Source organism: Liolophura sinensis, chromosome 1 (assembly GCF_032854445.1).
Source record: "Liolophura sinensis isolate JHLJ2023 chromosome 1, CUHK_Ljap_v2, whole genome shotgun sequence".
NCBI classification, from domain to species: Eukaryota; Metazoa; Mollusca; class Polyplacophora; order Chitonida; family Chitonidae; genus Liolophura; species Liolophura sinensis.
In genome coordinates this window covers 74,678,878-74,691,526 of record NC_088295.1, presented here as the reverse complement: position 1 = coordinate 74,691,526, position 12,649 = coordinate 74,678,878, and the positions used below count along the sequence as shown (strand labels likewise).

The following is a 12,649-nucleotide window of genomic DNA, read 5'->3' as shown; positions in this document are numbered from 1 at the left end:
TGCACCCTGGCCAAGAAAATCCAGCACTGGTTCTGAATAGTGCTTAGCACCTTAGCATGGACAAGGTGATAACTTATTGTAAAACTCTGGCAAAATAGGTCAGTTTGACTTCTCAGGTTTTTTGGAGTATTCAAGCTATTACATTATGCAGGGAATATATGTGTAGTGTATACTACACATGTGCATGTCGTGTGAAACCAGGATATTTCTCTATCTAGTACGGATTTTGTAATATAACATGGGTTATTCACGGACTTTAAAGTTTTCAGGAAGCATCATGTGTTTTTTTCAGGAAGCATCATGTGAGTTCCATTTTATTAAATTTCATGCAGTGTGACAATGTCACCTGTAAAGTTGACGATCAGAATCATTTTTTTATTCAAGTTATGGCCATGCTTCATAAAGCATATTAAATGCACCAGTTTGATATTAGTTCTCTGTTAGGGATCAGCCAATGCTTTGACAAGGTACAATTCATGTGTAAACCCAACCTGAACAACAGGTCATGAAGGCTAAAATGATCTATATCCTCATATCATTATGACCATGGATACAGCAACTGGGAACCTGTTCATAATGCACTCCAGGGGGCTGGAAACTGGGAATGCTAACAAATTACAAACATGTCCTATTATGTGTGCATAGTGGTTGTTTTTCTCATCCAACTGAATAACCAATTCAGTGGAACCCAAAACATAGTTTGTTAACAACTGGTGTTACTCATAGGCCTTCACAATATCTACACTGAATGGTTTTATACTAAAGTACATGTACATCTTTTTTGTTTCAAGGACATGATTTGTTTATACAGTATTACAATTAAAGGCAAAGTGTGTAGCCTCATATTAAAGCACACTGCACTGTATATATGAAATAAATGCAAAACTAACTAACTCTCCTGATGTGGACATTCACATCAAACCACATGTACAATATTTGGCTATTATTCTGAAATAACTGCATGGTAGAATGTAGCGGTTATTTTTTTTCTTCTTCTTTGAGGTTTGCAATTAACTGTTAAGTATTGTAGGAATAGATGTGTAGTGTTTCTGATCAATGCTATGGCTACAGTGGGTGCACAGATATTATGCCATACATTTGGAAGGTTACTTAATGATGTGAACATTTCCTAGGTTCTGACCACTTGTTTCTTGTAAGCTGAGACTCAGTAGAGGCAGGGATGTATACAGTGTACATGTACCAGGGTAGAACAAATCCTAGTATTGATTTGGTCAGCTTGTGCCCTCTAACTACACTGACCAGTTCAACCTTGTCCTTCTCAATTTGTCATAAGCGCTAATTACATGGTTACCACCCAGGAGTACACATGTAAATGCTCTAAAACTTGCGATCATGTTTTCTGTGGAGGAAAGTCTTCAAAGCTATGTCCACATCTGGACTGATATTGACTGGCAGAAAGTAATATTTGTTCCAGAATTCTTAGATTATATTCGCTAGGAAATGCATACAATAAGCTTTTCACACAGCCAAAGAAAAAATTGTTTTGTGTATACTTCAAATTTACAGTACGTTTGTTTTAAGCATACATGTATGTATGTTAATATTCATGAATGTATGTTTATGATTTCCATGCTGAGAGGAAATGTAAGATCACCTAAGTAACAGCGCTTTTGAGGATCATGCACATGAAATTTGTATACTAAGTGGTTACATATGTGTGTGTGTGGTTTTTGTTTCCCACGTTAGGTTGCGTGATATCCTGTGTCCTGTATTGCTCCTGTGGAAATCTGCAAAGTTGGAACTAAACTGAATGCAGCATAAGCTGCTGTGGTATTCACACACACACACACACAGATATATATATATATATATATATATATATATATATATATATATATATATATATATACATACACACATGTATCAGTACATGCTATACTGTTAAAATTATGGCAGATGTAAAGTACATATGTAATGCTTTGGGATACTGATATAATTTCTGGCAGTTTTCATAAGGCAGGCTACATTGCAGTTTGCACATTTTCTCTATTTTATTTTGTAGATGAAATTATTGTAACTTTTATAAGGTTGGGGGTTCACATCAAAGACCATTGTAATGATTTAGCCAGAACATGACTTGCCAAACTATGATCATACAAAAGCCTGGAATATTTTCAGTGTTTTTGTCACTTTCCGGCTGTCCATTTGGATAAGGTTTGGTAGGGCAGACCTCATTGACTCATACATGTAAGAAAAGCGTATACACTGCCAAATGTATTCTGTTATTTGCCTTTATTTGGGAAAGCCTGTTTATGAGTCACCGTTCTTGGACATGAGGCTCGTAGTGATAATGTATTGTTACATATGCATATCTTGTCACAGTCATGGACATGTCATGTGTATTACACAGTTGTACTGCTACTGCACACGTACAGTCTTCAGCCAAATGGATGAGCATTATGAGAAATGTGTCAATCTCTGATTTCCCCAGTGCACCATCACAATGGTAATTTTTCTCAATTTTATGTGTTTTTTTATGCTGCAGTTTTGTGGAGAGTGGAGAATTTCTTGGTTAGAGCCATCAGGCATTTACGAGAACAGACAGTTTTAAAGTCTGGACATAGAGACACAGTGATACAGGCCTACATGTACCTTTGCAAGCGTGTCATTGTTTTGAAGATAAATAGTAATCATGACTTAATTACATGTAATCCATATAATAATGCTCTTAAAATACGCTTTATTATGTGTGTTATGCATAAAGTATCTTAAAAGTGGTGGAAGGGTGTGGGGCTGGGAAGTTTAACTTACACATGCTGTCTAAATATGCTCTCATAGATGAGCCTGTTCAGTATAGCTTGATTGTATCTTGTCTTTATGACCCCATTTTCATTGTGTGTGAGGCTTACCGCTGAAGGTGATGGTGGAAGCAGTCACCGTTTGACTTGCACCAATATGGCATGCGTATCAGTATGTCACATGGAAAGTTCGTCAGTAACCTTATAAACATTGGGTTTCTACTGTCTTCCACCCATAAAACTGACTGTTATCGCATTCTTGTAAGTAACAAATGAAAACAATGAAATAGATAAATTAGATTTGTCTTCTGTTTGCTTTACAGAAGTGACAACATAAAGATTGTATTTAGTAACACACAAACTGAAAGACACTTTCCTCCTCAGACTTTCAAGTACATGTAGGTGCTGACAATGAAGGGAAAGAAATACATGTTTAATGTTAAGGTTACAAAATTATGTGTTAAATAAAGTGAGAATGGTAAACAACTTGTGATAGTTTTGATGAAAGGAGTGGCTTGTGTGGTAGGATTTCTGAGGGGAAGTACACCTTTGTGTTGAGTTAGCAGGGAGACAGAAGAATGGGTTGAGGGGAAGATATTTGGTTAAAGTCTGTAATTACCATCGGTGCCTGAACAGGGCTGTTTATGAGCTGAACTCACCTGTATCATGTTTCTCCAGCCCTCTGATGTAAGGAACAGCCTCCACTTGAAGGCACATTCTCCATCTAACCACTGTGTTACTTCTGGCTTTTGCAAGAAATAAGAGGAGTTGGTTTTATTGCCTGGCAGATGTTTTCTGATCTCACTTTAGTCGTTCTGTTTGCTCTACAAAATCTCAGCCAAAATTTAAAGAACTGTGCCTTCAGATTTCATTGTGTCCCTCTAAACTACGGACAGCTACTACACACATCAAAGGCTTGGGCATGTGACAGGTGTGTTGTTCAGGACGGATGAGATTAACCGTTGAGAAAGGGAGTTCTGCATAGGTAAGCTTGTCCTATGAAACAAATCACCGGTACCCAGTGGTTTGTTAACTCGAAAATCGTGCCACAGTCATTTAGTATTTTATGTTGTGTTAAAAGCAGCTTGAAAGTTAAAGAAGAGCTTGTGTTATGGGGGGCTTTCGATTCGAGGTTTCATATGAAACATAATAGGGTTTAAAAACCGTGTTAAAAACAACAAAAGCAGCCATAAGAAATAGACTTGAAATTCAGCAGCTGACCCACAAGTTTATGTATTCAGGAGGACTGAATGGATGTGTATGTTGACAAGTTTACACAAGTTCTGAGGATCATGCCCTGGTATATGTGTACATTGTAGATACATATTATGAACTGATAGCAGTTACAGCACGTGGCTGTTGCTCATAAAGTTAGCTGTGTATGTATCAGGTGGCATTTAACGATTGCCTGCGGTGTACATTTGAATGGTATCAGAGTGATTGTCTACAGTGATATAATGAACTCTACATGTAACTAACTATCAAGTTACGGAAATTCTTTCTACCTATGCACTCCATGGTTGAACAAACTTTATCCAGTGGTTGTTGTTGACTGTCTGACAGTTAAATTTGACTTGTGGCGCTCTTTGGAGTTCTATTGTTACTTGTATATATGTGCCTATGTGCACACAGAGGTGTTTCTCGTAATCATGGCAGCGGGTTTTAGTTGGTGGCGCCCCTCGTAAAGCCAGAAGCGGAGCCAGACTAACAGCATCACGACGATTATCTAGTGCCTATAAACTGTCATATGGAGCAAGCGAGAAAAATGACAGGCCATCAGCTGAACGACGAGTTACGCATACATGTAGATCAGGGATTCTCAGCCAAGGTATGAACCTCTAGTTAGCATGGTTGTGGAGAACAATAATGAGAGCACATATATATACCTTCATATAATCTATCTGTGTTCCTATAGATACTTGTATGTACAGTAATGTAAGGCCAAAACAGACTGTCTAGGCTAGACTTCCTTATACATGTAATTGTATTCTGACTGTACTATAATTTTTGATGACGTGTAATACGGTACAGTGGTTAAATTGTATCATAAGGTGCACTATTCATAAACCAAGATGGTTTTTCTCATGGATGGTATTTTTTGATGTCATGATGTACAAATTATCCTTTATTATACAAAGTGTTGACTAAGAAATGTTTTGAAATATCTAAAATTAATTAAACCAAATTTTAAATTTCTGTTCCCTTACCTGTTATACATGTACATGAATTTATTCAGTCAGGTGAATGTGTTTTACATGCCTGTACAGATTTTTCTGATGTCGGGGATCTCCTTGTATGTACTTGTAGATTGTGCTGTTTATTGTTGTATGCTGTTTTTTTCATGGTCCCCAGTCATGCACATGGTTAGAATAGAATTTATATATGAATAATTTCACCATTGTTTAAAGTAATAATGGGTGAGGTTTTTGTAGGATTGGTCAATAAACTGAGTCATGTATGTTGAGCGATTGCGTAATGGAGCTCTTGGCAGACTCACAAATGTCTTTATGATATTCGTGCCCAGCCCCTGCTAGATTGCTAACAATGCATTTGTTACGAGGTGGATGACCTGACGTCTTAAATCATGAAATTTGAATGATCATGAAAATGTCATGTTGGTATACATGTACAATGTATAGATGGTTTACATACCCTATTTGCCATAAAAGTTTACTCTGCCTAAAAATTGAATAGTGCATTTTTACAACTACTTGTTCAGGGTCATATGTAGAAAAACATGAAGGTTTCTGATGCCAAACTTTAATGGCACCTTTGTAACTGTGCATAATAAGGGTCTTCTTGGGTCATTTGGTTAGCGCGCTAGCGCAGCGTAATGACTCGGGCCTCTCACCAATGTGGTCGCTGTGAGTTCAAGTCCAACTCATGCTGGCTTCCTCTCTGGCCGTACGTGGAAAGGTCTGCCAGCAACCTGCGGATGGTCGTGGGTTTCCCTCAGGCTCTGCCCGGTATCCGCCCAACATAATGCTGGCCGCCGTCGTATAAATGAAATATTCTTGAGAGCGGCGTAAAACACAAATCAAATAAATAAATAAATTAATTTACATTTTAGTTCTATACAGCTTGTTTATTTTGGGCAACCAACAGCTTGGGAGCCCAGACGTTTTCCAGAAACAAACTGACTCTAGATATGGCCCTGATGTAATTACAAAAATATGAAATCATAAAATATTTGTTTCGGTGCAGCTACCTACGGTGTACACTTTTCAAGTAAAATATAATTGTACCTTCCAAATAAACCCCAAAACACCCTTCTACGACATTAGTTTGGTGAGGTTATCTTACAGTACATAAAAGGTGTATAAATTATGAGAAAAACAGGAAGGTATAAAAACCACTGGTGACTATAATTATCAGACGTGCCCCTGGTGTTCTATTTACACTTGTATACTCAGTATATAAAACAGTCTGTTTGGCTGTAATTGTGCGGGAATGGTTTTGGCATCATTGTCTGTACATGTACACATGTAGATAGGAATATATATATCACAGAATTGGACAGATTTAGAATTGCCTGGATAATGAAAGACTTACATGTACATGCTGCAAGATTCACTCAAGTATTATCTCATTCTAGATGAGATAATGCTTGCGGAGATATCTGATATATAGATTAATATGTTCACAAAGAAATTCAAGTCAGTATGTATGTATATTTTACTTTTACATGTGGGTGTAGCTGAATATTGCTAAATTTCCACTTCTGCATGTACACTGTACCATAGATCATGTGCTATCAATTTTACAGAATAAAGCAACTGTCCACTGTCATTTCCTCTGAAAATAGAAGCACTTTCATTCTACATACATGTAAGCTGTCTTTGGTAAAGTATTGCTCCACTGTTCTGAACAGTTCAATACTGGTATTTTGATGGTAAATGATTAAGGGTCACATGGGTGGGAGTCCCAGTCACTGTAATCGGAACTGGGAGGATAACATTAAAATGTGGATTTGTAAAGGCTTTATGTACATGTAAATTACATGAAACCATGTGGAAGGGGTTAATCTGTCCAGCAAGTTTGTTATAGTAGCAGCTACAGCAGAAGAGAATCTATGGGAAATGACTTTTATTTAATCCGAAAAAGAGGCAAGTGTCATAGAATATTACATGGCATTGAAACTTACATTTTCCCAGTAGTATGTCATCAAAACCTCAATTCAAGATCAATTGAATTTTCAGAATGGGACACTATGAGCTCCTTAGTCATAGACGAAATCTTAAGTCATTGTAAGCTCAAATTTAAATGTCATCATAGAGAGGGTGGAGGCCATAAACATGTTACAAGTGTTTATGATGTCCTGAGTAAACTTGTCCATGCCATGTTTTTAAATAGCTGAAGGTACAAGTTTTGTAGGCTGAGGTAGAAGTTTTGCTGTTGGGAGGTACAGGTGTTGTACATGTAGTCTGAGGTAGAAGTTTTGTAGTTGGGAAGATACAGGTTTTGTACATGTAGTCTGAGGTAGAAGTTTTGCAGTTGTCGAGGTACAGGCTTTATACATGTAGTCTGAGGTAGACGTTTTGCAGTTGTCGAGGTACAGGCTTTGTACATGTAGTCTGAGGTAGAAGTTTTGTAGTTGGGGAGGTACAGGTTTTGTACTTGTAGCCTGAGGTAGAAGTTTTGTAGTTGGGGAGGTACAGGTTTTGTACATGTAGTCTGAGGTAGAAGTTTTGTAGTTGGGAAGGTACAGGTTTTGTACATGTAGTCTGAGGTAAAAGTTTTGTAGTTGGGGAGGTACAGGTTTTGTATATGTAGTCTGAGGTAGAAGTTTTGTAGTTGGGGAGGTACAGGTTTTGTACTTGTAGTTTGAGGTAGAAGTTTTGTAGTTGGGGAGGTACAGGTTTTGTACATGTAGTCTGAGGTAGAAGTTTTGTAGTTGGGGAGGTACAGGTTTTGTACTTGTAGTCTGAGGTAGAAGTTTTGTAGTTGGGGAGGTACAGGTTTTGTACTTGTAGTCTGAGGTAGAAGTTTTGCAGTTGTCGAGGTACAGGTTTTATACATGTAGGCTGAGCTACGTTTTGTGGTACATCTTTTCTAGTCTGGGGTTCATGTTTTGTGGTACATCTTTTGTAGTCTGGGGTTCATATTTTGTGGTACATCTTTTGTAGTCTGGGATTCATGTTTTGTGGTACATCTTTTGCAGTCTAGGGTTCATGTTTTGTGGTCCTTTTTAGTGGTACATCTTTTGTAGTCTGGGATTCATGTTTTGTGGTACATCTTTTGTAGTCTGTGGTTCATGTTTTGTGGTACATTTTTTATAGTCTGGGGTTCATGTTTTGTGGTACATCTTTTGTAGTCTGGGGTTCATGTTTTGTGGTACATTTGTTGTAGTCTGGGGTTCATGTTTCGTGGTACATCTTTTGTAGTCTGGGGCTCATGTTTCGTGGTGCATTTTTTGCAGTCTGGGGTTGATGTTTTGTAGTCAAAGGTTCATGTTTTGTAGTCGGATGATCAATTTTGATTTTGAATTTGACTGCCATGAACTTGTGCTTGGACATGTGCCACTTGATTTGTTGCACATATATGTACACATGAACATGAAATGTTCATTGTTTCTATCACATGTCATATAATAAGGAATGCTCTTGAAAGCATTTATTATTTCATGTCAATAATTCCTTGTAGTACCACAGCTTTTTCCCTTGACTGTTTGCTGCTTCAGTGTACATCTACATATACCAGTACATCTAGAATCCAAGTGTTAGGTTCAAAATATGTAATTATATTTAATGGATCTGATCCTTTTTAAAGTTTGTTTAGAGCTGTGTTATAAGGGAGTTTCTTACACTTACTGGTACATGTAGCCATGATAGTGGACTTGAGCCCATGCTCTATGTCATAGCTGGCTTCACTGTGCAACATGTGTCCTTGTTAGTGTAGGTTTCAGCCTGAACTTTTCTGAGCTTCTGCACAACAACTTCCACATGTCAAGATTTAACAGTAAACCGGTGAGCCACAGCATTGCACAATCCAGCCAAAACAATCTCAAAACTTTCAGCTGCAGACTTCTGGCTTATCTGAAAGTTTTGCCTAAAGGCCCTGATGTCACTAAACTGGCAGTTGATATGGCACAGGCTCGCTGATGGGAGTTCCTGACAAGACAGACCTACAGAAGTGACACCAAGATAGAGAGAGAGAACCTAGCTTTAAATAAACATCCCCACCGTTTATTGTCTCCCCACTGACCTTCTGTGGACATGTTTTTTAAGCTCTCCCTGGGGTTTAGTTTGTGTGTTTTTTTCACGGACTGATACCCTGCTGTGTGTATGTTTAAACCACTGACTCCCACCTTTATAATGTCCCATCGTCTTACTGTTCCAGGCCAAGAGGTGGATCAGTCAATGGCCATGCCCACATGGAAGACCTACTGTAAGTTACATTATCTTTTTATTTTTTCATTCTAATTTAGTTATCAGCAGATATAGTATTGTAAATATCATATATGGTACATGTTGTGAAATACTCATTTACGTGTAAATGTAGCTCTCACTGCTGATTGGGTTAGAGATATCCTGAGAAACTATGAAATATCTGACTTATATTATGTATTATTCTAATCCTGAGCTTTTCTAAGAATTAAAAAGTTATATGTACAGTGGCAGTACTACCATTTAATGTTTATGTATAATCTTCAGATACACATGTCATTGTCACATGTGTATGTAACATGATTGCTCTGCATATAACTGCATCTTCTACTGGCCCCAAGGTCACAAAGCTGTCTTTAGACTTAAGTCAGACCTAATCTTAACTTGTAGTATTATTTCTGAACTTAGAGTTGGCCTTAAAACACCAATTTTCATTTTTGTCATGAAGGTCTAAGACAACTCTTAGTATAAGATAAAAATCCTTAACATGAGTTTAGTGCAACAAACTGTTTTGAAGTTACAACTATAAATTCTGACTTAAGTCCAAGACAGCATCATGATCCTAGGGCCAGGTCTATTTAAATCCATTCTAGATTTTCCATGATAAATTTCAAAGAAAGGATACGTGCTCTAAAATTTAATGTAGATGACAAATTTGGTGAATGTGTTTTTAAAGCTCCTTGTTATTAATGCTATTGAATAATTGTGCTCGAGATAATAGCAGTTTGTATGTATATTGGTTATTCTTCTGTCGCCTGAGGGCAAAACTAAGTACTCTCTAACAACATGTGAGGTATAAATCTTTCTGAAATGTTCAGAACTGTAAAGTGATCTGTCCGATTTCCAGTTTGGTGTGTTACACAGATCTATGAAGGCTCATAGTTCTCTCTTTGGCACGTATCTGCTTGTATTCAGCCTGATACATGAGGTTGATGTACATGTAGGAAACCTTTGAGAGCTTATAGAATGGAATCATTTTAAAATTATGTGAATATAAAGTTGTGTACCAGTATGTCAAACCCATCTAAGGCAGTGCTTGTGAAAAATGCTTCTTCAGCTTATAAATCATGTTGCATTTAACAGTGTACCAGCTTCAGCTGAAAGCTCCCAGACCAAAAAGGGTGGCCTGTCAGAGAGATGTAAGTAGAGCCAACCACACAAGCACACACACACTCACACACAGGAAAAGATATATGAAAGAGCAATTTTCAGTGCAATTTATGCACAATTTAAATGTGATTTTGGAGAAAAAAATACACTGGCTGGATTGGCCAGTTTCAGGGCTTCACAAAAAGTATAATTTTATCAGTCTACACAGAATACTAGTAATGCCCTCAGAATAGGCTTGAATAAACACCTTGCAAACATGTGAAAAAGCTGAAGAATTAGACTGTCACACATTTGTGTCGTGAGTCATTCCTCTGTCAGTTTTACAAGAGCATGCTTTGACTGACTGGTGAAGGTCCTTTTTACATCTACATGACAGTCACACAAGGTTTGAGATGGGCTCCCTCTCATTCTTGGGAAAAGAATTTTTATAGATCCACTGCTTTCATTCTAATTGGGTTTGCATCGAGCTTGCTTTGCACCAGTATGACCTGTTACGAGTTCACCAGTAAGTCGCCAAATGTTGTTGGTTTTCTTCAAACACTCTGCTCCCTCCATCTATAAAACTGGCCTCAGAAAGTCATAAACATATGCAATTAAACAGCAATTAATGAAGTTACACCAATTTTATACGCAATTTTACATCAAGCCAAATTCTGTGATAAGTAGCTGTTTAGCTGCCTATGGTTGAAAAAGGAATTACAAACACATGTATGTGTACGTTTATATGTATCTTCACTGCTCTGTAACCATTTCTTAATATTCTGGCTCTCCGCCAAACATAGCCTTGATATTTGTACATTGTACATTTGATACAAAATGTAATCTGCAAGGATTTTTTATTCATTAGTTTAAATTCAATTAGATAGCTAGAGAATCATATTATTTATTATCATTATTTTTTATGATGTATAACTTGACCTTTACCATGTATCGAACAACTGAAGTATGATGAAGGTACTCAGGTTTCACAAAACCGCTATTATATAAGTGAGTGTGGGCTTAGTCTGTAAACAACAATTGACAAAAGTGTCAAGTTTGCATACATTTTTCTCAATGCATTACATTTTTCATGTACATTTTCAGTTACCAAACAGACCTCCTCAGTATGGAAAAGAGTAAGTACATTTACCACATTAGCCTGGTTCAGAGTCCCTTCTATTTATTGTAGATGTCACAGATATTGCCTCATCAGTTTTTTTGCTTAATTTCACCTAAAGTTTGGTATATGTATGAATGTGAATAAATAAAAGCCTTACTGTGATAGGTGTGGTGCCAACACTTAACGTTTTATGGGTCTGTTGGTGGGAATTGCCAGAGGCTCATTATGTAGGCGTAAAAAAAATGTGAAGAAATTGCCTGAAGCAGTTTCACCCAAGTATGTGTTAGTGCGCTTAAAGGAGAAGAAAACATAAAAATGATGCCAAAATCAGATGAAAGAGCGCCAAAACTTATTTGCAAATGTGATGTTTAATATTTGTAGGGATTTTTTTTTCCAAGAGAAAAGTGTATTTGAAAATATTTTTGTATGGTGGGTATTTGGGACCAACTTTTGGTATTTAGTGTTGTTGAATAATAATGTTCTAAATAAGGACGTGATGCTTGTCTAATAAATTTATTTGAATGTAAATTTGTTGTTTATATCGAAACATATACATTTTTACCTAAATTATGATAATATTTATGAACATTTTAAAAATATAAATATGATCCAAATTTAGGTTCAATACATTTGTTATCTGAAAAGAACAAATTCTAGTGCAAAAATATTTATTAAACCTGTGTTACATCCTCATTTATGACATTATTAAACAAAGACTATAAATACCAAAGGGTGGTCCCAAATACCCGCCATACAAAATTTTTTTTCAAGTGTCTTTTTCTCCTTAAGGAAATATCAGAAAAAATATTGAAGACCAAATTTAGGAACAACTTTTTGCACTCTTTCAGATGAACTTTATGTCATTATTATGTTTTCTCCACCTTTAATAAAATAGACCTAATTATGGGCAAATATTAGCTTCCTTTTGTGATGTTTTCTTCCTTGTTTTGTTGAGATTTACATGTTATGATTATGCATTTAATAAGTATTTTTATTGTGTTTGGAGTTGTGCTTTCATTTATTATTCATTTAGTTTCAGGACTCGAAAGGTTATCGAATGCGCTTGTATTCAGTCGGTAGTTCGATTGTCTGTGATAGCGTATGTAGCAAAAAGATTTACACCATGTAAGGTAGCCTGCGTTCATTTATTTACACCATGTAAGGGAGCCTACGTTCATGTACTTGTATTTACACCATGTAAGGTAGCCTACGTTCACGTATTTACACCATGTAAGGTAGCCTATGTTCATGTATTTACACCATGTAAGGTAGCTTATGTTCATGGAAGTAACTGC

The 12,649-nt window shown here is 36.8% G+C and overlaps 1 protein-coding gene across 2 annotated transcripts in view; it reads left to right on the top strand.

The window, feature by feature from the left end:
- The window catches only part of LOC135461428 (N-chimaerin-like), a 30,783-nt gene that overhangs the window by 5,432 nt on the left and 12,702 nt on the right, over positions 1-12,649 (top strand). Inside the window, exons 1-4 of one of the 2 annotated variants that reach the window (XM_064738529.1) lie at positions 4,255-4,587; positions 9,099-9,146; positions 10,229-10,284; positions 11,339-11,370. In XM_064738529.1, the coding sequence (XP_064594599.1) occupies positions 9,119-9,146; positions 10,229-10,284; positions 11,339-11,370 (116 nt within the window). In that variant the 5' untranslated portion in view covers positions 4,255-4,587; positions 9,099-9,118. Of the gene's footprint in view, positions 1-4,254; positions 4,588-9,098; positions 9,147-10,228; positions 10,285-11,338; positions 11,371-12,649 lie in introns of those variants that run through there. The other variant, XM_064738528.1, reaches the window with a different exon arrangement.